The sequence below is a fragment of the Pelobates fuscus genome, chromosome 13 (assembly GCF_036172605.1).
Source record: "Pelobates fuscus isolate aPelFus1 chromosome 13, aPelFus1.pri, whole genome shotgun sequence".
NCBI classification, from domain to species: domain Eukaryota; kingdom Metazoa; phylum Chordata; class Amphibia; order Anura; family Pelobatidae; genus Pelobates; species Pelobates fuscus.
Genome location: NC_086329.1, coordinates 17,376,218 through 17,403,954, shown reverse-complemented (window position 1 = coordinate 17,403,954; position 27,737 = coordinate 17,376,218). Strand labels below are relative to the sequence as shown.

The window sequence follows — 27,737 nt, the reverse complement described above, 5'->3', positions numbered from 1 at the left end:
TCATGGGAAGGGTAGGGGTGGTTCTAATCAGGAGGATCCCGGCGCTGTATCCGGGTAAGTAAAACCCCTTCCCTGTGGTGACCCTTTAATGTTGTTATTATTTAATCATTTATATAGCGACTGCAAATTCCGTAGCGCTGTACAATGGGATAAACAACTCCTAGTTTACGGAATAAGAATATACCCGGCGAGTAAAAACGCTATCCCCCCCAGATTTTTTTGGATTCCTACGCCCATGGGCAAAGCAACATGGGAGGTGTAGTCAAAAACATCTAGAGTGCCGAAGGTTGCCTATGCCCGTAAGTGCTTAGAGTGAAAATTCTACGTAACTTTCATGTCCCTCAAAAATTAACACAATAGAGTTGTGGGCACATAAAAGCATTTGTTTAGTAATAATCTGCTTTTGGTTCTATTTTTGGAATTTTTGTCGTATTTGTTTTTTGTTTCATGTTGACATTTCCTTATCCAGTCTACTAAACGGTATATGTAACTGTTCACATACCTGAATAAAGGATGCACTTACAGGTCGCAGTAGCAGTTTTTTACAGTAACGAATGGTGGTAAGTACACACACACCACCAACATTTCAGACCAGCATATTATACATACATGCACGTACAGAGGCAATCAGCATTTTACAGACATGATAATAACAAAAACGTATTTAACCAGGAAAGGTACATTCAGATTGCTCTGGTTTTCCAGTACGTCCTGGGGATGTTACTCTTTTACTCCCACATCCAGGGGATGGCCCCATATCCATATGTACTATTACATAATGTCATGTAATATTTCAGAGGCCGCTTACCCTAAGAACCGAATTGTACACCCAGGATACTCCATCTACTCATCACCCCACTATATCTGCTGGATTCTCTTTTTGCCAATTGCTATTTCTTCTGTTATATTTTCTGTACTAGAATTCTATTCTTTATGCTTACAGATAGAATATTTAATCCCTGGTATCTGTGTCACTATTTATTTATTTTTATTTATTATTGCCATTTATATAGCGCCAACAGATTCCGTAGCGCTTTACAATATTATGAGAGGGGGATTTAACTATAAATAGGACAATTACAAATAAACTTACAGGAACAATAGGTTGAAGAGGACCCTGCTCAAACGAGCTTACATTCTATAGGAGGTGGGGTGTAAAACACATTAGGACGGGAATTTACAATCAAATAAGGTGGGCTGCCCTTTAGGAGAGGGCAAGAGACAGGTATGTGAGGTAAGGGTTAGTCTTGGAGGCCATAAGCTTTCCTAAAGAGATGGGTTTTAAGGCACTTCTTAAAAGATGCAAGACTAGGGGAGAGTCTGATGGCGGTAGGCAGGCTATTCCATAGGAAGGGAGCCGCCCGCGAGAAGTCCTGCAAGCGCGAGTTGGCCGTACGAGTGCGGACAACGGACAGGAGGTGGTCACGGGCAGAACGGAGAGACCGAGAAGGGACATACCTATGGATCTGTGAGGAGATATAAGAGGGGCTAGAGTTGTTCAGTGCTTTATAGGTGTGAGTTAGTACCTTGAATTGACTCCTATAGCATACAGGAAGCCAATGTAAGGACTGGCAGAGGGGTGAGGGGTGAGGTGTGAGAGAAACGACTAGAGAGGAAAATCAATCTAGCAGCAGCATTCATTACGGACTGTAAGGGTGCAGTACGGCTATTGGGGAGACCAATCAGGAGAGGGTTACAATAATCCATGCGGGAAATTACTAGAGCATGGACAAGCTCCTTGGTAGTATCTGGTGCAAGAAAGGGGCGGATGCGGGCTATGTTTTTAAGATGGAATCTACAGGATTTGGCAACATGCTGGATGTGAGGCTCAAAGGTGAGACCAGAGTCAAGTATGACGCCAAGACAGCGCGCTTGCAAGGATGGACTGATGTTGGTACCACAAACTTGGAGGGAGAGCGAAAGAGGAGGATCAGTATTAGGAGGAGGAAAGACAAGGAGCTCAGTTTTTGAGAGATTGAGTTTCAGAAAGCGGGAGGACATCCAGTCAGAGATGGAAGAAAGGCAAGCAGTGACACGTTGCAGGACGGCAGGGGAGAGGTCCGGGGAGGAGAGATATAGCTGGGTGTCATCAGCGTACAGGTGGTAGTGAAATCCAAAAGAGGTAATAAGTTTGCCAAGAGAGGCAGTATAAAGAGAAAATAGAAGGGGACCAAGGACGGAGCCTTGGGGAACTCCAACTGAGACAGGGCAAGGGGAGGAGGTATCATTAGAAAAGGAGACACTGAATGAGCGTTGGGAGAGATAAGAGGAAAACCATGAGAGGACAGAGTCACAGAGACCAAGCGATTGAAGAGTTTGAAGAAGGAGAGCATGATCAACGGTGTCAAAGGCCGCTGAGAGGTCAAGAAGAATTAGTATGGAGTAGTACTAGGCCTATAGCTGGTCCTTAATAACTATGGCCCAATAACTTTGCCCCGTCCCAAACTGCGCTATTTCTTCCACTTTTACAGTCTCAGAATCTTGCACGCAATCCTGGTAAAACACACTCTTATTTTTCTCTTAATTTGGCTATTTACAAAAGGCAAATATGGTTATTTAAACCAAGTATGCGCGGTTATTCAACCCAAAAAACTACGGTTACATCTGTGGCCAATATTTTTTATTTTGTAGCAGGGAAATTCTGTTACAATTAATCTGCAATTTGTTGAGCTACTTTGAAAAGAATCTCTTAGTCATAAGATCATATAAAAATAGCAGAGTTCCATTCAGCTCAGTTTGGTTATCATGCAGTCGTTGAATGCAGTGGAATTTTAACAACTGATTGCAGAACAGTGCAGAAAGCAGACAGCTAACTATGCAAGCAAATGCAATATTTAAGGAATAGACCACTAAAGGTCAAATATGAAAAAGCAGAGTTATCACAGATTTCTGTATCTAACTGTACGGCTCGCATTCCACAAAATTCGTATTTCTTAAATGTAGGGGATAAGTAAATAAAACATGAAAAATTGTAGGAAGCAGATAAACTAGAACAAAGATTACTTACTTTGCTCCATCAAATAAGATGGATTTCACTTGACCACACTGTCTGAAAAAGGATTGAATCTGCTTGTGATACAGAAATCCATATGGCGGGATATTCTTCAACTGAAAAATTACAAATTGGCACAAAACAGTTTAGTACAACTATCTATATACCTGTATCTATTTATATATTTATATCTCAGCCCCTGTGGCCTTGCATCCCTTCATGTCACAGGTGCCTCATTGCAGGGCCCTATTTAACCTTGATCTGCAGAGAGTCCCAGTAGGAAGCATTTCCCAAGTAAGTGGTAGAGTAGGACCTGCCAAGAATGGGGTACATTGACGTAGCAGGCTTATGCAGTGTATGATCATATACTGTAACTAAACCCCCATTATTGTTGCCTATGTGAGGTGTTTTTAAAAAACAATTCCATTTAATGAACATTGAAGCTGGTATTTAGTGAGTGCACTGTATTCTGTATGTTGTATCGATTGGTCCCAAGCAGCAGCCTTATATACTGTATGCATGTTTAGGTGTGGGCAGTCCTCCTGGTTTCAGACAGACAGAGACAGATTAAACTACTTAACAACATTATTTAAAACAGACTTCTATTGAAGGGACACTATTTATTGTATTTAGTCTGGTGAGTAGAATCAATACCTTCAGGCTTTTTGCAGTAAACACGGTCTTTTCAGAAGAAAAGGCAGTGTTTACATTACAGCCTAGGGATACCTCCACTAGACACTCCTCAGATGGCTATTAGAGGTGCTTCCTGGGGCAGTGCTGCACAGTGAGCAGCACTGCCAGTGTCTCCACCCTCTGCATGCAGACACTGAAATTTCCTTATAGAGATGCATTGATTCAATGCATCTTTATAAGGAGATGCTGATTGGCCAGGGCTGTGTTGGCTTGTGCTAGCTCTGCCTCTGATCTGCCTCCTTGACGGTCTCAGCCAATCCAATGCTTTCCTATGGAAAAGCATTGTGATTTGCTGAGAGAATCACAGGCAGATCAGTAGCAGAGCAAGCAGCAGATTGGAATCAAAGTAATATTTTGCTATATTTAGTGGGGCAAGGGGGGTCCAGATGGTGTTTTTTTTCTAAAACACTTATATATGTTTGTGTTCCTGACCCTATAGTGTTCCTTTAAGCTCTACCTCGCACACTAGTTCAAACAAAACCTGAGTGAAGGAAAGTGATTAGCGGAGAGCCGCCCAGGAAGCCAACACTAATCACAAGCTGATTAGATAGGAGGCTGCAAGTGGGAGCCTATGGCGTCCATAGATCTCTGTACTTTCAAATGACATAGCAGCTCCCCATAACGTTTATCATGCACCCACAAGACTTGAGGGATGTGGTTTGCCTCGTTGATCGGTACAAGCTACCATGTGAAAGTAGGAAAGAATTATCTTAAGATAAGTGATTTTACAAGCACAGATTCATTATAAACCTACAAGAATCTGAACATGACATCCATGTGATTTGTGGATAATCTGTTTTAAATAAAAAAAAACAATCATTCAACAGAACGAATGGTTAATTCATTATCTTTTTCACATCTTAACAGGGAGAATTATTCTAATGCGATAACTGCATTAATCAGACCTTGCACCAAAAAACCTATACTCCGTGTAGAAAGTCGAAGTTAATACTTCGCTACGGAGGTAAAATATCCGAAAAAGTCTACAAAATAGTCTATATTACCACAACCGTAGTTCTTGGGTCTTTTCCACCAAGTTCCTTTATGGCAGTTGCTTCATCAGGCTCTGAGTAAGTGAAGTAATTGGGGTAAAACGCTCCGGCCATGACAATCTATAATGAATAAAAAGTAGTTACAAAGCAATTGGCATTACATGTGCATTAGTATTTTGTGGACTTTTACAATCAGTTTAAAAAAACATGAGTTGTCCGAATTTTAGGAAAGTGTAGATTCGTTGAAATTGCACAACTCCAGAATGCCATATAGACGTATAACAACACAAAACGAGCAATGGGGGAGCAGTGCATGGCACCAGAGAAATGGTTGATTTTATGCACAGGCAATTACAAAAAAACAAAACATTTTTTTTAGCTGTTTTTGCAATGCAAATTCTATTTTTTTTATTTTTATTCTTTATTTAGCATTGACGTGCCTTGGCATGCTCAAAACATTAAATCGTACATATATGAACAATGTTAACATGTGTAGTAGATTATTGCCATTGAACATCAAAATTGAATAACATATATTACATGTGATATCCCTGGATGGTACAGTTTCATGCCCGGTCATCTGGAGTCAATGTTAAGTTTTGATAAACAAGTAACAAAAGTAGAGAAGTATATGTATCCCACATCTCTGGCTCTAGGCCGAAGTTTGGGGTGTATGCTATACTTTTTGATTCCCTTACTACTGCCTCTATCTAGGGTGATTTGCTTTCCTAGTGTCTAGGTTTCACCTCCGACCCCGGGTCCGTTAATAGTTGCTGCATGTTGCGTAGACCCTCACCAGGGCCTGACCCAGTATCTGTAGCTCCGTGGAGTCCAGGGGCCCGGACGTAGTGTCTATGTATCTCTAAAGCAGGGTTGTTGGGTGTAATTTTATTTATCAAATGTTAACAGGTTACCCCTGAAGATATAGGTAGAGAGTGTAGACACATATAGAGAAAATGGATAGGAAACGTAAGGAGAGAACAGAAATAGAGGTGGAAGGGACAAGGCCGAGAGGACCGGGGGGCAGGGAAGGCGAGGAGCGCGCCCCATCGCTCTCTAAGTACCTATGGGGCAGTTTTCCCATGGTTCCCATATTCTTTGAAATGTCTTTTGGGTATCACTTACCCTGGCCGTCTGGTCGTCCATGAGGTGGACTTCTTTAATTCTGTTGATTACCCCTCCCATAGGGGGAGCCATCTGTTTGAGCCAATCGTCTGCCACTGCTCTCCTTCCTGCCAATGTGATTTTGTGTATGAGCTTTTGCTCGCTTCTGGTCCACCCGTCGATTGGTCTATTAAGTAGGTATAGCCATGGGTCCAGGTCTGGGGCCCTGGAGAAGATCTGGGTCAGTATGTCTTTAATTTGTGTCCAAAATCTGCTATTAACGGGGCACGCCCACCACATATATGTTCCTTTCATCCCACAGCCTCTCCAACAAAAAACAGTGGGAGTTTTCCTCATGTGGTACAGTTTGACAGGGGTGGTATACCATCGGAGCATTGTTTTAACAGATTGCTCCTGCAGCGTGATGCAAACCGAGGAGGTTTTATTAGCTTCCCAGATTTCTTGCCAATCTATCCCTTCCAGTTCCTCCCCAAGATCGTTCTCCCATTGGGTCGTATATGTGAGGTTCCCCCATTCCCTAGATTCTGAGCATAGGTGGGTATAGAGAAGTGATATTAAGCCTTTAGGCATATTTTCCTGCATACATATGTTTTCAAAGAATGTTTTTGTTTTTCGTGAGGCTATATGTATGTGTGGTAGTTTAGCATATTCCTTAATTTGTAAGTTTAGAAAAAAGTCGGCGGGTGTCAGGTGGTCTCTGGCCCCAGGGAATCGAATGAGACTATCTCTGTTCCCTGATATAACTGGCAAATGCGTTTTAGTCCTGTTCGCTCTATGTTCCGGAAATCTATGGCTGTCATTCCCGGGATAAATCCTCTATTTCGTAGATAAGGCATAAGTGGGGACGGGGCAGACGCCAAACCATATTTGAGTGCAGTGGAATCCCATGTTTGTATGGAACTGAGTATTGTCGGGCACGTAACCCTGATTATGGGTCTGTATATTTTGGGTACCCATATGAGGTATTGTGGCAGATCCGCTCCCACAATGAGAGATTCTAGATCTACCCACTTTCTTTCACCCGGGGGAGTGTGCCACATTGCAACCTGTGCCAGTTGGCTTGCGGTATAATAGAGATTTAGATTGGGCAGTCCTAGCCCACCTGTTTTTTGGTCTATACAATGTGTGTCTCAAGATCCCATGGCGTTTGTTTTGCCATATGAAGGCCCCCATTGTTTGTTACATGGGTTGTAGTTGTGCCTTGGGAATGTGTATGGGTATTGTATATTCATTTTTACGGCATCTCTAGTTCCCTGATTAGTGTTTTGATCGTCGGTGTATAATTTTGGTTGTACAGCTGTGTTGGTTTTGCTGTCAGGCGTATCCCTAGCTATTTTAATGACTGGTGTTCAATGCGTATGTGATATGTGTTTCGCAACGAGGTTATATCGCCCTCTGGTATGTTTATTGGAAGGGCGCTAGACTTAATCATGTTACCTTTGTAGCCCGAGATTTCCCCGTATTTCCGCAGGACGTCTTGAAGGGCTCTCATCGAGTTTGCAGGGTCGGTGAGCGTCAAGAGCACGTCATCCGCGTACGCCGAAACCAAGTATTCACTCCCTCCCACTTTGACCCCCTTTATTTCTGGATGTTTCCTCAATGCCTGGAGTAGGGGTTCAAGCGAAAGTGCGAATAGTAATGGAGAGAGGGGGGCAGCCCTGACGAGTCCCGTTATTGAGTTGGAATGGTCGAAGTGGAGCTCCCGAGATTTTCACCTGCGCGTGGACATTAGTATACATGGCCTTTAATAAGGTTAGGGATTGTTCGGGAAAGCCTATATGCGATAATAGTGTAAATAAATAGGGCCATTGGACCCTATCAAAGGCTTTTTCTGCGTCGATTGACAAAAAGTAACGTTGGGGTGTTAGTGGCTGCCTGCTTCCATATGAGGTCGATATTTCTGCGAGTGTTCTCGAACAATTGCCTACCAGGTATAAAACCTACTTGGTCTGGGTCTATAAGTTCTGTGAGGTAGGGGTTTAGTCTATCAGCTTGTATCTTTGCAAGGATTTTCAAGTTGTGATTTATAAGTGAAATTGGTCTGTAGCTTTTGGGCAAGAGAGGGTCTTTGTCAGGTTTTGGTAATAGGACGATGGTGGCTAGGGACATGTCTTGGTTAGGTGTACCCCCCTCCCTAAATCCGTTAAATAGAGCAGTCATTCGGGGGGTGAGTTCGTCCTTGAATGTCTTATAATAAGTCCCGTCAAAACCATCTGGTCCGGGGGCCCTGTTCCCTTTCAGCTCCGATATAGCCCGGTCTACCTCCTCCGGCAAGATCTCCGCTGCCATTGTATTGATCGCTTCCTGAGACAGTCGGGGTAATCCCAAGTCGGTCAGGAAGTCATGTGTCATTTCCACATTGTGTGCTATATGCATCTCCGTGTTCAGGGAGTGATTATAAAGTGATTTATAGAATGTGGTAAATATCTTGGCTACATCTGAGGGCATGGTTTTGATAGAACCGTCAGGGTGTCGTATGGAGGTGACATGTCCGCGTCTCTGTCTAGGTTTGAGGACTCTTGCCAGGAGCGTGTCCATCTTATTGGCCTTTTTGTAAAAAGTGCGCTTCGACCAAGTCATGGATTTGGCAGTGTCATCTAGTAGCAGGGAGCGGATATCATACCGCATTACTTCTAGGCGTCGCAAGGTCTCGCCACTTTGGTTACTCTGGTGCTGGTGTTCTAGTCGTCGAAGGTCGGTCAACAGTTCGTTTAGTCTTTTACATTTTTTCTTCTTTTTAGTCGTCGCTAGTTTAATGAAGATTCCTCTTATCACTGTCTTATGCTCCGCCCAAGTTGTCTCTCTTGTTTTGTCAGGGGTGGTAATGGTATTGCAATGTATATTTTAGCCCCATTTTGGTTCGCTCAAACTGGTTTTGCCAGAACCATCACAGATATGAAAATACCTCTAAACGTAAACACCACATGGTCAAAATGGTTTGTTTTAATCAAAAATTTCTTCAGGACAAATTCACACAAGCTGAATTTTTTATGTTGTGCACAAGTCTAGTATTTTGTTTTACAACACAAGGGCAAGTTTTTAAAAAATTCAAATATTTTTTATTTACATTTTTCCCCGTTGAAAAAAAACAAAACAGGATCTATTGGTTTGTTGGGTACAGACTTGTGGAGAGACATCGAGGATAAAATAGTAATTTCAGAATTAGTGAAAATTTTCTCTGACGTGTGACTAGTCATATGATAAAGTATCTGGGCACTTTAAAAATTACAAAAAATACTAAAGATTATAAAATCTCAATTGTTTTAATACAAAGATGTAAGTTGTGTCAAACCTATCGTACAGTGGGCACTTTCGTTGGTCTGTCACTGATTTCTTCCTGTGGCTATTTGCAATAATATCCCAAAAGTTGGAGGAGCCTTTTAAGGACACTTACACAGTAATACCAGGGATTAATAAAGCAGTAAGAAGGGCCAATCTGTTGGTTCATTCATGAAAACCACAGCTAGTTTTCCAATATATGAACAATTGAACACAAAACACTAATTTGTTTTAGGAATCCCACACATCTGCACACAATGAAATAAATAATATTTATTTGTAGCATTACGGACAAAACCGAAAGGCATTCTGGGGCAAAAGGAGACTCCAGTGAGGTCGCAGAGGATGACCACTTAACTAAAGTAGCACTTTTGCCATTATAAGCCTCAACAATAGTGTTGAGTTTTTGAACTGTTTATATTTATGGTGGAAAAGAGTCTGTGGATGACATCACAATAACTTTCTCAAACTGTATGGGAACTATTCGGGAACAGTTTGACAAACAAAAGGATTTCCGTGGCTCTCAAAATTGCCCCCTCCTCAGCCGTATTGATTAATATACCATTGTATTACTAATGTGAATTATATCCAGCCTGAACAGCAGTGTTATGTTGAAACCACTGTGGGTGGGTTAGCAATCAAATGTTCTAAAACATTCTAAAATGTAGAGCCCCGAAGGTGTCAAGGCTAAGGTACAGGATACCAGCTTACGTTGACCCACTGCTTACTATAAGGCATATCCTGAGCTCGGCCCCTTTGGAGATCAACTATTTACTTATTTTCCGGTTTCTTCAATTTAGCTTAACTTTCCCATACTCTCTCACTTCTCACTTTTTTCTTTACCTCTCAAGTTACACGTTATAAACACCTGGCGGACACCGAAAGTACACACAAGCCGTATAGTGTTGAAATGATGCAGTCTATGTGATTGCCAAAATAAAGAATTTGGAAAAATAAATGTAAAAAATGGAGCAGGAAGATAAGAATGTACAGGTTTTGTGGGAGAGAAATGAAACAAATTCAGATTTTGTTGGAATATCAGGGGACATCTGGAAACGTTTAAAGTTGGATTATCTGCTCAGCGGTGATCTCATCAGTAAGAATTTAAACTGCCTGTTTATGGGGTGAACTTGATGTCTCTTTGACTCATCTCAACAGAACATATAGAAGGCAGAGAAAAAGAGAAATTAATGCATATTGCATTGCATTTTGTAAAACATTTTTTATTTAACTTCAAGCGGATCAGAAAACAATAAAAAGTTCAGGGAAATGTAGTTGCAGAGGTGAAAGCATACCTGGAGGACAAAGCGCTGTTTGTATTTATAATCTGGGTCCGTGCTCACATTACTGGTAACATGCATATTGTAATGGGAGACCCTCTCCTTAAGTTCTTCATATAAAGCAGACACATCTCTTAGTCTCTTGATCTGAAAATAGTTTGCTCTGCCCCATTCCAACTCATCCTGTTTAATATACAAATATAAACATTAACCAACACATGTTACTCATACAGATATAGGTGAACATGAATCTTAACTTAAATACAATGAATCTTAAACAAATGTAAATTAAAAAAATAAAAAAACAGCTTACAAAGGAATTGGATAAATTGTATTTAAACGCACTACAGTCCTAAAAAAAGACAAGGAAAAGGCCATTCTAGATAACGTCACCTCCAAGATGGCAGTCACTAAGGAATCAGAAGGCGATAACGCAGGAATGAAATGACGGACAAGATATCCACCCGTACTTATTGTGAGGTTGCTGCACACGCTATTTGGGGTGGCCTTTAATTATGTGATCTTTTAAAGAATTGGGAGTTATATGAATAACATTTAAACCATTGAGCTAACAACATCTAAACGTGAAACATTTTCCCCATAAAGTTTCAAGAGTTCAAACCGAGGGTTATTCACTAGAGCGAGAATTCCAAGGCGAATTATACATTTTAAGAGAAAATAGTCGAAATGGAAACATTTTCAGCTATTCTTTCAGTTCGGCTATTTTCGCCTTGAATTTCAAGTTCATTTTAAAATTCTCCCTTCAGTAAAGAACCCTGACGGCCAATACATTTGATCACAGCACGTACACGAACGGCAGGCTTTATATGAAAATCCTCCTGGACTTATCAATAAGACTGGGGTGTAGAGGGCACCGGAAAGCACAATTCTAATGAGAGTGACTCCCTCTCCCACACCTATTTTAATGTATATAGTGAAGCTGGAACGGCTGATCCACATTTCAAAGCAGTACCATCAAATAATGGGATTCTGTTGTTGATTCCTTAAGTTTTCAATGTTGCACAAACCTTGGGAAACGCCAACTCTCCTCTTGTTTTGCGATCCCGCCATAGCTAAATATGAGAGAAATATAAAACATGAGTAAAGAAAATTGTTATGTTAAAAGGAATTCACATTGCAATGTTGTGTAGGAAAATTATACTGTAATACTTGTATTTCCTTACATACAAAAGGACAAAACACAACATAAAATCATTTATTTTCAAAATATACACATTGCCAAACAAAGCATTTACCTTGAAAGCATCCACTAGTGCGATGCAATCACTTCTGCTGTTGGCAGAGAAAGTTAACTTACTCCTACAAATAATACACAAGAAGAAAAATCACGTGTCAGCCATTGGTTCTAAACTACGGAGAGATGTTACTCGATGTTCTAATCACAGAATGGCAAAGTAAACGTTAGGGAAACTACAAAATCTGAAAGGTATAACAGAGTATATACAGTGGAACCTCGGAACTCGAACTTAGTCCGTTCCAGAAGGCTGTTCGAGTTCCGATTTGTTCGAGAACCGAATCAACATTTCCCATAAGATATTAATGTAAAATTTGATTCGGCCGTTGCAGACCCCTAAAGTTACAACATTTTAACACACATTTTACAGTTTAATAATGCCTTATATGCAAAAAATCATATAGAAAAAAACAAAACACAAATAATAAATAAAAGAAAACGTAACTTCACTTTACCTGTAATGATGAGAGTTGATGGCTTAAAGCTGTTTAACCTCCCTACCGACTCCACATCTAATTCACCCCCTAGACTCCCCCAAATGGCCCCAAGCACACCATATAACCTAGTTTTTTTGTGCTATTTTTACAAGTTAGACGGGTACGATGTTTTTTATTTGGCCTTTTTTGGGGCTGAAAAATTACGATTTTAGAAAAAAGACAACATCAAATGGTAAGTTTGTTTTTGTTTTGTTTTTACAGGCACTTAGTTATTTTATTTCCCCTCACTATTTTTAGTGTGAGGGGAGTAGGTAGGGATCTGGGCCTCCCGTGGTGTCCCATGGCACCAGCCACCTCACATTATTACCAGGCTTCCAAAACGCTCCCTCTACCAACCACAGCCCACACTACAAACAGCTTCTCACTGTTTAGTAGACATGCCCCTACTCGCGATATAGCAAGTAGGGGAAGAATTTACTAATACTAAGTAATCTTTACTTAGTGCAGGGGCGGGAAACCTTCGACTCTCCAGATGTTTTGGACTACACCTCCCATGATGCTTTGCCAGCATTATGTGTGTAAGAGCATTATGGGGGATGTAGTCCACAACATCTGGAGAGCCGAAGGTTGCCTATCCCTGATTAGTATTAGGAAATTTGGCTGAAAGACAAATTTAGGTCTTTCAGCCTTTTGGTAGATAGCTCCCTAATACTGCAAGATGCAGCCGCGGCACGAATAGGATCGGAGTTTGATTAATTCGAATGAAATTCCGATCCAAACAAAGTCCCGAATTGCGTCCTAACATGAATGGAGAAACTGTTCTCATTCTTTTCTGTAGTTTTGCTGGCTTTTGCTGGCGTTCTGTCTAAGTGACAAGACGTTTATGAAATGTGAAAGGAAGCATCGCGGGAACACGGAGGAAAGGTAAGAATTGTGGGAAAATTTCTCTGACCACCGGAAATGAAGCACACTTTGCTCCTCCCCTGGTCATAGATAGTCATAGATGGTCATAGATGGTCAGGCGTAGGAAACCTCCATAAGACAAATAGACCCTACTTTGGCTTAAGTGTTAAAGAAAACTAGAGCAGACAGGAAGAAATGAAGAACATATCCTGACAGAGGGAGAAAAGAGGAACCGATTAAAGAAAGGTAAGTTCGGCATGACAGTGCCGCTTTAAGTAGAAAGGAAAAAAAATATTATTGGTTGGATGTGGATAGGTATCTGTTCTTCTGGCATTTCTAAATGTGTCTAAAGTGAGACATTTATAATTGAACATGTTTGTGGCATGGTTTGTTCGGGTACCAAGACATTTTTTTCTCGACTACCGAATTGTTTGGTTAAGGGGCCGTTTGAGCTCAGAGGTTCCACTGTAAATGTTTATTTCACAAAGGAAATAAATTACAGGCTTTACCTGTAACCATCAAGAAGTTGCCTAAACGGCATAGCAAAAAAACTCCGGAGGGACAGAGCTGCAGCTGTGAAAATACAAAAGGAAAATGTTAGCAAGACTGGACATTACTCTGTGTGAACACAATAATTCTTTTCTAGTTACATACCAATAATAAGGCACTCGTCCAGGCATCCAAAAACATGACCAAGAACAATAAGTTTCCCAAGCTGAAGGTCAACAGGTAACTGTGCAAGAACTTTCCCCAGAAACGTCAGTTCACCATTGTAGGGATTTTCATCTTCCTGATTTGAATTTACTGCAAGTGCTCCCACCTACATTGATGGCATGAAAACAATTCATTGTAACACCAGGAAACATTTGTAGGATTGTATTATACGTGACATAACATACTAATGTATGGGAAAGAGGCTTCTTATTTAATTTATTTTACTTTATGACAATCAGTGACAAGATAACACATAAGACTGGAATCCCCCTTCAAGCCACATAGGTTAGTAAGGTAAATATAGCTGCACTACAAGGAACAAAAATTAAAAAAACATCTTAGGTAAAGATAGGTAAATCCTATTTGCAGTTATACCAGCACAATTTTCCTCCAACATTTTCAATAATCCAGGCAGACTTCAAATCCCATTTCCACCAATACTTGTCTTGGTTTGGTTTAAGGGATTCTGTGAAAAGAAGTTTACTCCAGATTGTTCTGTACCCTCCTCAAAAATAAGATTTCCAAAAACTTTCTATAAGCCCTTCAATGGGCCAGTAATCCTTTTTTTGTGGAAAAAAGATAACCTAGGATAGACAAAGGCAATTATTGGCATACTCCAGATGTTGTGAACTACATTTCCCACAAACCTCTTTAACCCATAATGATCAGGGGAGATGTAGTCCAACATCCGGAGTGCCGAAGGTTGCCTACCCCAACCTAGGATTAAAATAGGAATTCCATCTAAAATCCTGGAGACACTGGACTCCCATCAGTCATCAAATATTATCAGAGGACACAATCTTATAGGGGGAAGAGGAAGAGATGGTGGAAATCAATGAATAAACGTGGAAAGAGCAATGGAAAAGAGGGGGAAGATAGCAAAATGGAAAAGAGGGTGAAGAGAGCAGAATGGAAAAGAAGGGGAAGAGAGCAGAATGGAAAAGAAGGGGAAGAGAGCAGAATGGAAAAGAAGGGGAAGAGAGCAGAATGGAAAAAAGGGGGAAGAGAGCAGAATGGAAAAAAGGGGGAAGAGAGCAGAATGGAAAAGAGGGGGAAGAGAGCAGAATGGAAAGAGAAGAAGAGAGCAGAATGGAAAGAGAGAAGAAGAGAGCAGAATGGAAAGAGAGAAGAAGAGAGCAGAATGGAAAGAGAGAAGAAGAGAGCAGAATGGAAAAGAGGGGGGAGAGCGCAGAATGGAAAAGAGGGGGGAGAGCGCAGAATGGAAAAGAGGGGAAGAGAACAATAGAAAAGAGGGGAAGAGAACAGAATAGAAAAGAGGGGAAGAGAACAGAATAGAAAAGAGAAGAAAAGAAGCGAGGAGAGAGAACTGCAAAAGAAGGTAAAAGTATATTTTCTAACAAATTCGGCATTAAAAACTAGGAGGCCCTTGAATAAAAAAAATCTACACAAAAAATAAAGAGCTTTAAAATACACTTCACCCTAAAAGGTTTACATCTAAAAACTTCATGTACAATACCCGGACATATTCTTTTGAAACAAAACAGACACTTACCTCCTTAAGCAAAAGTATAGTGCGTTCAATGTCAGAGATTCTAGGAGGAGACAGCGCCGTTGAAAGCAGCACTCGAGGCTCTCCCATGTCAAGGAGTTTCACCTTCAATATTGTACTCCCCAAAGGTTTCCGCTTAAAGGAAGAAAGGAAAATGTCAAGATAAGTAATAAGAGAGATGCTCAACAAAAAGATTCCTTATATCAACTTTACTGTAAAGATGTATTAATGTCACACAGATATAAACATTTATATATAGACAAAAATAAAGGACTTGCGCTCAATGTCTCCGCAAACAAATACCGTGCAGTTCTCTTGGGACTGTCAACGTAAATTAAAAAAAAGATGTAAACTAAGCAGTGATTACACTTAATGTATAAATATATCTCAATGAGTTGCTGCTTTAAAGGAACACTATAGTCACCTAAATATCTTTACTAAATAAAGCAGTTTTAGTGTATAGATAATTCCCCTGCAATTTCACTGCTCAATTCACTGTCATTTAGGAGTTAAATCACTTTGTTTCTGTTTATGCAGCCCTAGCCACACCTTCCCTGGCTATGATTGACAGAGCCTGCATGAAAACAACTGGTTTCACTTTCAAACAGATGTAATTTACCTTAAATAATTGTATCTCAATCTCTAAATTGAACTTTAAATCACATACAGGAGGATCTTGCAGGGTCTAGCAAGCTATTAACATAGCAGGGGATAAGAAAATCTTAATTAAACAGAACTTGCAATAAAGAAAGCCTAAATAGGGCTCTCTTTACAGGAAGTGTTTATGGAAGGCTGTGCAAGTCACATGCAGGGAGGTGTGACTTGGGTTCATAAATAAAGGGATTTAACTCCTAAATGGCAGAGGATTGAGCAGTGAGGCTGCAGAGGCATGTTCTATACACCAAAACTGCTTCATTAAGCTAAAGTTGTTCAGGTGACTTACATAGTGAATAGTCTGATCAACCTCAGGCATACATGTTAACGCAAAGCAGAAAGTTGTGTAAGATAAAACTGCATAACAAAGTTTATTCCGTTCCGGTTTAAATAAGTAATCTCACTTATAACACTGGGGGTAAAAGTTTAGTGAGGAATTATATTATTTTAAATTGCCTTATCGTATCAGCTTTTATAGAAAATTAGCTCTGATACATAGTGTTTAAAATATTGTATGCTGCCGTTTGTGGTTGTGGTAAGACTGTGCCTTGTAATGTAATACTACAATTAAATACTATGACAATTGTGAAATCCATAGTTTGGAAAAGAATGAACTGGCGAAGGCTAATGCAGGGTCACAAAATATTTCATTTAAAACCAGAGGTATCTGTCCTTGGCTCTCTGACACTTAGTGGACTATGATTTGCACAATTATCTGACAGTCAACGTGGCAATAGCTGGTGTGGGACAAACTCCACTTCCAGACAACGGACTCCATTTAATATTGTTGAATAAGCTTTTAAAATAATTTAAAGGGACACTATAGTCACCAAAACAACTACAGCTTATTGAATTTGTTCTGGTGAGTAGAATCAGTCCCTTCAGGCTTTTTGCTGTAAACACGGTCTTTTCAGAGAAAATGCAGTGTTTACATTACCGCCTAGTAATAACTTCACTAGCCACTCCGCAGATGGCTGTTTGAGATCCTTACTGGGTCATGGTTGCCTAAAATGCATCCAAACATTCCGTATTTCCTCCCTCTGTGTGCAGACACTGAACTTTCCCCATAGAGATTTATTGATTCAATTCATCTCTATGAGGAAAAGCTGATTGGCCAGGACTGTGTTTGAATCATGCTGGCTAAACCTATGGGAAAGCATTGTGATTGGATGAGGCCACCACTTCTGATGAGGTCAGCAGGCAGGTCTAAAGGAAACAGTGACAATGCAAGCAGCTCTAGACTTGAAAACAAGTAAGATTTCTATATTTAGGGAGATGGTGGTTTTAACACTATATGGTCAGGGATACATGTTTGTGTTCCTGACCCTATAGTGTGCCTTTAAACACAGAATACAATGGTAGAAGCCAGAAAGAATGTGACCTTTGAACACACATTACATAACATGAAAGACAAAAAATATGCACTCGCTCATTCACTAAAGAGCAATTTCAAAGCTCAATGAATTTACTATTTACAGAGGCGGCTCTCTAATTAGGCGGTTTAGGCGGCCGCCTAAGGCCTCGCGCTGGCGGGGGCCTCGCGGCCGCCTAAACCGCCTGTTGGCAGAGTGTGTCAGGTCCTCGGTCAGTGACCGAGGACCTGACACCAGGAGGGGGCCCGGCGGCTGCCCGGCCAGCCACCGCAGACACTGGTCTGCAGCTCCGCAGTGAGCAGAGCTGCAGACCATGTGACTCGCGAGAATTGGCCAATCAGAGCGTTGCCGCGGGTTACCACGGCAACGCTCTGAAATCTCGCGAGATTACACAGTCTGCAGCTCTGAGGAGCTGCAGACCGTGAGCAGTGGCCACCGGACCACCAGGAAGCCCACTGGACCACCAGGGAAAGGTAGGCTCTCCCTCCCCATCACCCCCCACCCCCCTCAGCCTCACCCCCACCACCCTCAGCCTCACCCCCACTACCACCATCACCCCCACCACCCTCAGCCTCACCCCCACCACCCCTCCCCACCCTCACCCTCACCCCCACCACCCCTCCCCACCCTCACCATCACCCCCACCACCCTCAGGCTCACCCCCCACCACCACCATCACCCCCACCACCCTCAGCTTCACCCCCCACCACCATCACCCCCACCACCCTCAGCCTCACTCCCACCACCCCTCCCCACCCTCACCATCACCCCCACCACCCTCAGCCTCACCCCCCACCACCACCATCACCCCCACCACCCTCAGCTTCACCCCCCACCACCATCACCCCACCACCCTCAGCCCCCCCCCCACCACCATCACCCCAACCACCCTCAGCCTCACCACCCACCACCACCATCACCACCCTCAGCCTCACTCCCCACCACCATCACCCCCACCACCCTCAGCCTCACCCCCCACCACCCTCACACCCACCACCACCATCACCCCCCACCACCCTCAGCTTCACCCCCCACCACCATCACCCCCCACCACCCTCAGCTTCACCCCCACCACCATCACCCCTCCCCACCCTCAGCCTCACCCCCACCACCCTCACCATTACCCCTTCACCCTCACCCCCACCACCCTCAGCCTCACCATCCCCCATAAACCCCCGCCACCCTCAGCCTCACCTCCCACCACCCTCAGCATCACTCCTCACCACCCTCAGCTTCACCACCCACCACCACCCTCAACATCACCCCCCTCAGCCTCACCCCCCACCACCCTCAGCATCACCACCCTCAGCATCGCCCCTCACCACCCTCAGCATCGCCCCTCACCACCCTCATCATCACCACCCTCAGCATAACCCTCCGTCACCACCCTCAGCCTCCCCCACTCACACATTACCCCCCCACTCTCGCATTAGCCCCCCCACTCTCGCATTAGCCCCCCCACTCTCGCATTAGCCCCCCCACTCTCGCATTAGCCCCCCCACTCTCGCATTAGCCCCCCCACTCTCGCATTAGCCCCCCCACTCTCGCATTAGCCCCCCCACTCTCGCATTAGCCCCCCCACTCTCGCATTAGCCCCCCCACTCTCGCATTAGCCCCCCCTCACTCTCGCATTAGCCCCCCCTCACTCTCGCATTAGCCCCCCCTCACTCTCGCATTACCCCCTCTCACTCTCGCATTACCCCCTCTCACTCTCGCATTACCCCCTCTCACTCTCGCATTACCCCCTCTCACATTACCCCCTCTCACTCTCGCATTACCCCCTCTCACTCTCGCATTACCCCCTCTCACTCTCGCATTACCCCCTCTCACTCTCGCATTACCCCCTCTCACTCTCGCATTACCCCCTCTCACTCTCGCATTACCCCCTCTCACATTACCATCACCCCCCGCTCCCTCTCACATTACCATCACCCCCCTGCTCCCTTTCACCATCACCCCCCTGCTCCCTCTCACCATCACACCCCCCGCTCCCTCTCACCATCACACCCCCGCTCCCTCTCACCATCACACCCCCCGCTCCCTCTCACCATCACACCCCCCGCTCCCTCTCACCATCACACCCCCCGCTCCCTCTCACCATCACACCCCCCGCTCCCTCTCACCATCACACCCCCCGCTCCCTCTCACCATCACACCCCCCGCTCCCTCTCACCATCAGCTACCCCATACACATAGGGTCTCAGACAAAAACGCAAACATGCTCACAGAGACATACATTCGCACACACAAGGATACTCTCTGTCAGACACACTCTCAGGCACATACACAGGTAGACAGTGCATCAATGTGTATATGTGACACTTTTTTGTTAGTGGGGCCTCATGTTTGTGTTTCGCCTAAGGCCTCCTAAAGTCTAGAGCCGCCTCTGACTATTTATATACACTATTTTAAGAACATTCATAAAATGTTGTAATTACCTGCATTTCAGGGACAATAACATCAGGTATATTGTTCCAGAAGTCTTTTTGAATTAACCGGTAACAGTACCCTTTGGAAACCCGTCCAGCTCGTCCTGCAATGAATAAACACAGTCCAGTAAAATCTGTATTAACAACATAATTCTAGATAAACACAGATATATACATACCGATTTTTGAACGCATATAGCAATGTAAGTATGGATTAAAAGAGAATTAATTTGAAGGCAAGTTTAACAGGCCAAGAGGTCTAGTGCCTCATTATGCTTCCATTAACAGGCTCCAACTATGGGCACTGCATCAACACCATTGACCAACTAGAGCTAGTGTGCTCCAGTAGGAGTGAAACTTAGTAATTTTTCTCCAGTGCCACCCAGGCCTCCGTTACCAATAACCACAAAATGCCAGCAGCACCTAACCTGAAACCTTTGACTACCCTACATTGGTAATTCCCTGTCGAATGTCCACCTCCCAGATTGCCATCATCCTCCTGTACTCAATGAGCAGGAGTCTCTCATGCAGCATCTTCAGTCGTATTATCTTAAAACCTCAGAGTTCTGCCTCTTTTACGCCACACCCTGGTGCACATCATCAGCTTATTTCAGTTAGGGCTAGATAATTCTATCTCCTTAGTGAGACCCTATTTCAACATCCTATGATTAACTGGGTCTCCTGAAAAAGGCAGTACCTACAACTGCCAGCAAAAGCAATTTCTAAAAAGTGGCTGCTAAAAGTAAAATGTCTACGTAAGAAGGGACACCATATTCAAACCAGACACATGGGGCAATAAAAACATTTCTGAATGCAAACATTTTTAAAAAAATAAATAGGACTCGATTCCTGAGCTCCAGCCTAGGGCTAATCTTAGTTACCACCCGTTATCAATCAGCACACAGCCAGGTTTGGCTCTTGCAACGCATAGCTTCCATATAATAAGTTATACCACATGCAGACCACACAATCCAAGTTCTTATACATGTTCCTATGTTACATTAAGCTCACTTAGGCATTACAAAATATTAAAATACTGTGCATATGCTCATGCCATTGCTCGCCCTGTAATCCTCGTGCACGCTGTTGTGGGGCTTGATTTAACAATGTACTTACCTGCACAACAAAAATACAAAATTAAAATAAATAGGTAGCAACTATATTTTTATGTATAATATTTTTATTGATGTTTTCAAGAACATATTGACAAAAGTGACAATCAGTATATGTATGTATCAGTAGACTTGGAATAAGAGCTGTTTAGATAACCAAGTAATGGTGTTAAAGCATAAAAATATCAGGAGGACCAATAGATACCATAAAAGTTATAGGCAACATGAAGGTACAGTCATACAGGTAGATAAACATAAAAAAGAACAAATATATATATATATATTTTTATTTTTTTTCAAACAAACATTATGAGAAACTATGAGATTGGGGAGAAAGTGATTAATAAGGATCAATGTGACCCATGTAACATGTTACCCTGAAGCCAAGCCAAACAAATCTTTAAGAAGAGTCTCGGCTGAACTCAAATATGCTTACTACTTGTTGAACCCAAACACAGCAGTATAATGGTATGTACATCAGAACTTACAATTTCCACTTGCTGCTGGTTTGCAGTAGTAAGTAACTTTTAAAGGGATCCTATAGTGCCAGGGTTAAAACCCCTTCAGTCACTTACCTGAATCCAGTGCTGGGTCAGGCTCCACCCACGTCGGCCGGCAAGGGAGACCTAACGCGCGGCAATGGCCACGCGCACACTAGACCTTCCCACAGGGAAAATCTGACGCTGGAGGTCCGTGAGGATGTCCAGCGTCAGATAACGGACCAAAAGTCCCTTTGGATTCTGGAAGCGCCCCCAGTGGCTGTGTGTTAGACAGCCACTGGGGGAAGACTGAGAGCTGCAATGTAAACATTCTCTGGAACTGAAATGTTTTACATTGCAGCACTAAGTGAAAAAGGGTCACAGCGCCCAGACAACTTCAATATCCCTTTAATGACAGGCCAACAACATAGGAATGGAAATTTTTAGCCCTTTGTGCAGAAAATAAGCATCAGGAATCTATAACGTGACCATTTCTCTAGTTTAGCATTCATGCAACAGCAGTTATTTGTTAGGTTTTGTTTTAAAACCTTAAATTGAGGAAATACCTTTTCTCTGATCACAATTGGCCTTTGATGCCCAGCTCAGCCTTAAACTCTGATAGTTTGTTTCTTCATCGCAAACAAGAGTTTTTGTCAAACAAAAGTCAATGACTGCAATTAAAGGAGAAACGTGGATTTGAGTTACAAGTATTATTTCTCTAATGAACAAACACATAAATATTACATATCACATGAAAATGGTTCATACATCTGGGTTTTGGGAGCCAAAATTGAGTTTGAGACATCAACTCACAAATATGTTTTACTGCCTTCCATGTGATAGGGATCCTTTTGGTGATAGGAAAAAGCTATAAGGAGTTATTCAGAATGTTCTCATATTCTCTAATTTGCCCACCACGCTTTGTCTCTCCTCAAGTTAAAAGGGCAATCCAGAGATGGTCTAGATGCTCACTGTGCCAAGAGGGGAATCCGCTAAGCCTCACTGGCAGTCCAAAACGATTGTCTAAGGTTGCTGAATCTCTCGTGCATTTGGAACTTGCCAGCATATCAGATCTGGATTGCCCCTATAGACGGGATGGGTCTGATATGCAAATAGTATAGGTTCTCTCTGTAATGGCACAAGTGAGCAAAAAACCTGAGCAGGATCTTAGGGGGGCAAGCAGTTGAGGTTTCTCTGAGCTTTTTGCCATTCTCCGAGTTCTCATAATCCCTGTTGTTGAGAATGCATCTTGTGAACTACATCTTACTGACAACAAACTGGCTAAGTAATATAAATGTGTGTGTGTGTATATATATATATATATATATATATATATATATATATATATATATTAAATACAACAAACAATCTACAGAAGTAAAAATAAAATACAAATCTAAAGTATTACCATATTTCACGTCAGGAACAGTTATGGAGCTCTCAGCAATGTTAGTAGACAATATTATCTGTTAAAAATTAAAAGTAACTGAGAGATTAATCATTTAAAACTGGTTATAGTCAAACTCCCAATTGTCCATTTCAAACTCTTGGGTAGTCATTAAAATATGCCAAGATATTTTCCTATAACCTAGCAGGGGTGATATTCAAGCTTGCCGTAGTTTGCCAAAAAAGAAGTGAAGGAGTACGTTCCAAGGACTGTTAGGAATGAACTGTACTCAAACTGTAGTATTGGATAACAGTTATGGAACCAAATGCTCAAACACAACCGCGGAGATTCATGATAACAGACAATCAATCAATCAATCAATATAGAAAAACGTAAACTCCGTTAGAACACTCAATATATTTCCATAGTGATGGATTCAACTTTAGAATTTTGTCTTACGTAAGAATGTACAGCATATTGTATCAGGGTGTGGACCCAATTCGTTGTAACCAAGGATAAGCAATTACTGATTACAAAAGAATATGTATTTGAATTCAAGCTACTTTTCTCTATTACCACTTCATTTTACATATATAAAAATTAGGCACAAACTACCAACTCAGGTTTCTTACCCGATATTCTATTAAAGTGCCCTTCCATGCATGGCCAGCTCACTGGCTGAGAGTGTTAGATTAGTGCTCTCAGTTAATGAGTTAAACCCAGCAGCACTGGGCTCTCAGTAAATGGGTTAAACCCAGCAGCACTGGGCTCTCAGTAAATGGGTTAAACCCAGCAGCACTGGGCTCTCAGTAAATGGGTTAAACCCAGCAGCACTGGGCTCTCAGTAAATGGGTTAAACTAAGCAGCACTGGGCTCTCAGTAAATGGGTTAAACTAAGCAGCACTGGGCTCTCAGTAAATGGGTTAAACTAAGCAGCACTGGGCTCTCAGTAAATGGGTTAAACCCAGCAGCACTGGGCTCTCAGTAAATGGGTTAAACCCAGCAGCACTGGGCTCTCAGTAAATGGGTTAAACCCAGCAGCACTGGGCTCTCAGTAAATGGGTTAAACCCAGCAGCACTGGGCTCTCAGTAAATGGGTTAAACCCAGCAGCACTGGGCTCTCAGTAAATGGGTTAAACCCAGCAGCACTGGGCTCTCAGTAAATGGGTTAAACCCAGCAGCACTGGGCTCTCAGTAAATGGGTTAAACCCAGCAGCACTTGGTTTTCAGTAAATGAGTTAAACCCAGCAGCACTGGGCTCTCAGTAAATGAGTTAAACCCAGCAGCGTCGGGCTCTCAGTTAATGAGTTAAACCCAGCTGCATTGGGCTATCAGTTAATGAGTTCAACCCAGCGGCATTGGGCTATCAGTTAATGAGTTCAACCCAGCGGCATTGGGCTCTCAGTTAATGAGTTAAACCCAGCTGCATTGGGTTATCAGTTAATGAGTTCAACCCAGCGGCATTGGGCTCTCAGTTAATGAGTTAAACCCAGCGGCATTGGGCTCTCAGTTAATGAGTTCAACCCAGCGGCATTGGGCTCTCAGTTAATGAGTTCAACCCAGCGGCATTTGGCTCTCAGTTAAATAGTTAAACCCAGCGGCGTCGGGTTCTCAGTTAATAAGTTAATTCCAGCTGACCCCAGTTAAATGTTTCATTGAATGAATGACAATACCTGTAATCATAACAATAAAGAACAATAATGGGAAAATACAAGATAAATCTACCTTCCTGTATCCTAAGATTGGAGTCATAAAAACAGAATTCTGCTCATCTAAGTTGATGCTCGAGTGCAGTGGATACACCTGTAATCTACAGAAAAGGACACAACTGCAATGTTATAAACCTTTCAAATTAATATTATGATAAAAGAAAGAAATAAAACAACCCACACATAGTCTTAACCTAACCCTGTTTTTAGTGAAACGTATATGAGTGCTTGCCAAAATCCCCATAAATATACCATGGAAGAATTGAGTATTACGGCCAGGTCTCAACGTTGAGCATTGCATGTCAGGGGCTTTAGAATGGTGTAGTTATCATCCCTACCCAGCCCTTACCTTAATTTTATAGTTAAATTAAATAACTAACTAAAACCTATATACCAATCTTTCTTCAATATTAAATAAGTAATTCAAATTTACCTTTTTTGAACCATATTTGTAAAACGCTCATGCATGCAGTTTATTTCATGTAGTCCTGAAAAGAGATACAAATTTAGAACTGGTAACTTTTCATTTGTACATTACAAAATTATTACATCCATTATTTTAAAGACGTTCTTAGAATAAGGGGTGCATAATGGAAGCTACAACGAAGAACAATCAGCTGATGATCCTGGTGGGTTATGTACAGACCAAGAGATATTTATGTTATCCTGTTGGATTAAGGTGTTTAAGGATGAACAGTTGGTGTCTCCACAAAAACGGTCTGGTTACGCTCATCGATGTTCACAAAGTTAGGGCTTGGTGTTTTTCTCAAGAATATGCCAGTGCTAGCTGGCCTTGTGTATAGATTTAGCCTATGATAAAACAAGGAGCAAACCTTGTCTTGACATCCGTGATGTGGAACACTTCTGCAAATCAAGCTATATCTTACTAGAAGGATGAAAGATGAACAAAGACACATACCTTCCATGAAGCAGGTGTTATAGGGTTTTGTAGCTTAAATCATTTAAGACTTTAAAGAAAAAATTAAAAATAAATAAAAATAACATGTGGCCCTTTATCTGCTGTTTGGATAACGCAGAGTAAACATCTACATAAGTCCATGCAAATTTGAGCAGCAATGGCAAGGACACCATCACTGAGCTACTACCCAAGTGGCAGGTGAGAGGTCAAGAGGCAAGCAGTTAGAAAGCCCTATTTTCAAGCAGTTTGACATAAAATAAATACAATCTACAGCCTCGTTGGTTACCTAATGCACTCAACTAAAGCATTAGCTGGCCCAACGTGAGACAGCAATGATGTGTATAATTAATAGCCAATAATTCTATACAGTCACTACCCTGATGGCAAAAACGTTCAACCCCAGTGAAAGATCAGTTTAATAAAAGACACCGTAAGCACCAATACAATTTTAGCTAAATTAAGTTTGGAGTATAGATCACACTTCTGCAGTCTCACTGCTCAAATATCTGCCATTTAGGAGTTAAATCACTGTGTTTATACAGCCCTAGCCACACCTCCCTGCATGTGACCTACACAGTCTCCCTAGCATCGCCTCTAAAGAGAGATCTCAATGTTTAAACCTTCTTTATCTACTGCTCTGTAAATACACTGCTAGAGCCTCATAGGTGTGATGAAAGTTCAGTAAACACACTGTGCTGTAAGATCTGATCATCTAAAAAAAAAAAAAAAAAAATCACAGCCAGGGAAGGTGTGGTTGCATAGGCAGAAACAAAAGTAATTCAATTCCTAAATGGCAGAGAATTGAGCAGTAAGACTTCAGGGGCATGATCTGTACCCCAAAACGGTTTCATTAAGCCAAAATTGTTTTGGTGACTATAGTGTCCCTTTATTGTATAATTGTATCCTATCATGTACTTTGGGTACCCGAGGATGAGTACCAATGTAGCCACTGTTCTGGCTTATACATGTTCTTAAAACCATACCTGAGGAATTCTAGAGCTATGTGTTTAGCAAGTTGAACATACTGACTTTGTCCTGTACTTTGTGCTTTATAAGTTCTTCCTAGAAAATACTCTGCTCTCTTTGCAACAGTAATACCTACTGGATAAATAAAGAGGCAGCCTAACCCCTTAAGGCCAAAGACAGAATAATTAAATCATAACCAATCAGCCTTCAAAGATCCCATGTCAACGTGCAATGTCCCCCTCATTTACAAATAAAAAATAAATAGTCTGGGCAAACTAAGGCATATTGGAGCAGTTTTCATGTAAACACAAATGTACATTTATGGAGCGATTATAGACCAGACTATAAATATAAAATCAAAACGTTGTGGAGACATTGATTAAAAAACAAAAAAAAAAAAAAAAACTACAGTACAAAAGAGAATAGCTCTACAATACTTACATAATTTAATACAAATGGATTGTGACATTTATGAACCTTGGGCCAAGAATCTCCGACAAATGAAATGAGTGACATGAAGGACATTTTATATACCACTCCAGGCTATGCATCCATTTTTTTTTTAGCAAATGCTGCCTTCTAGCTTATTAGTTTACTTATGGCCCTCAACGAAAACCCAATAACCTGCTCCGTGTGCTGAATAATGCTCAATTAGAGGATGAGCCAACGCACCCATAATAACGCCCAAAAAAGTAGTGTTCTTTCTCTCGGGGTTTATAGCAAACAAATGACTGGAGCAGCAAGGAGAAATGTCAGTTTTGCACTTCACCAAACGTTAGTCATTTATCACACTGTTAAAGCTGACCTAGAGTGGAAGTCACATCCCGCATATAAGTGTTGTAAAAAAAGCGAAACACAAACACAAGGTATTTAATTAACAGTTAATGTGAGAAAGAGAGTGTAACTACCTTTTAGTAGTTGTAAAACTAAAATCAATGCAGCCTTGCTTATCTCTCTGGCTCTCAAGCTGCTGTGGTTAGAGAATTGTGGGAATTGGAGTCAGGGTCGGTGCAAGAAAGGTCGCCAAAAATAAAAAAATGTAAAAATTGCCGTCCCATTCGCTCCATCCACTCATATAGACTGACGCACGGTGACCCAAGCAGACTGACACACACACTGACCCATGAAGTCTGACGCACACACACACACTTAACCATACCGACACACACACTGACCCATGCAGATGCACACATACAGGCATACAAACTGACCCATGCAGACGCACACATACAGGCATACAAACTGACCCATGCAGACGCACACATACAGGCATACAAACTGACCCATACAGACACACCGACCCCATACATACAACAAACTGATCCATACAGATACAGACAGACCCATACAGACATACACATTGAGCCAGACAGACACACATTGACCCAGACAGACACACACTGACCCATACATCAACAGTCTTACCTTAATTTCACATAACAGTGCTGTTCATGTGTTCCAGGCATCTTCAGTGCGCCTAGTTGCCTGGCGGCGCATCATTCTCCCCGTCAGCCCCACTGCTATGCTCC

At 42.1% G+C, this 27,737-nt stretch overlaps 1 protein-coding gene across 1 annotated transcript in view; it reads right to left on the bottom strand.

Annotated features, from left to right (window-relative positions):
• The window catches only part of TDRD9 (tudor domain containing 9), a 117,259-nt gene that overhangs the window by 36,857 nt on the left and 52,665 nt on the right, over positions 1-27,737 (bottom strand). The window contains exons 10-22 of the mRNA XM_063439181.1: positions 24,757-24,811; positions 24,340-24,424; positions 22,636-22,693; positions 21,794-21,898; positions 19,646-19,740; positions 15,184-15,315; positions 13,611-13,776; positions 13,466-13,529; positions 11,618-11,681; positions 11,390-11,434; positions 10,377-10,544; positions 4,690-4,797; positions 3,008-3,108 (exon numbers count right to left, since the gene is read on the bottom strand). Of these exons, the coding sequence (XP_063295251.1) occupies positions 3,008-3,108; positions 4,690-4,797; positions 10,377-10,544; positions 11,390-11,434; positions 11,618-11,681; positions 13,466-13,529; positions 13,611-13,776; positions 15,184-15,315; positions 19,646-19,740; positions 21,794-21,898; positions 22,636-22,693; positions 24,340-24,424; positions 24,757-24,811 (1,246 nt within the window). The remainder of the gene's footprint in view (positions 1-3,007; positions 3,109-4,689; positions 4,798-10,376; positions 10,545-11,389; positions 11,435-11,617; positions 11,682-13,465; positions 13,530-13,610; positions 13,777-15,183; positions 15,316-19,645; positions 19,741-21,793; positions 21,899-22,635; positions 22,694-24,339; positions 24,425-24,756; positions 24,812-27,737) is intronic.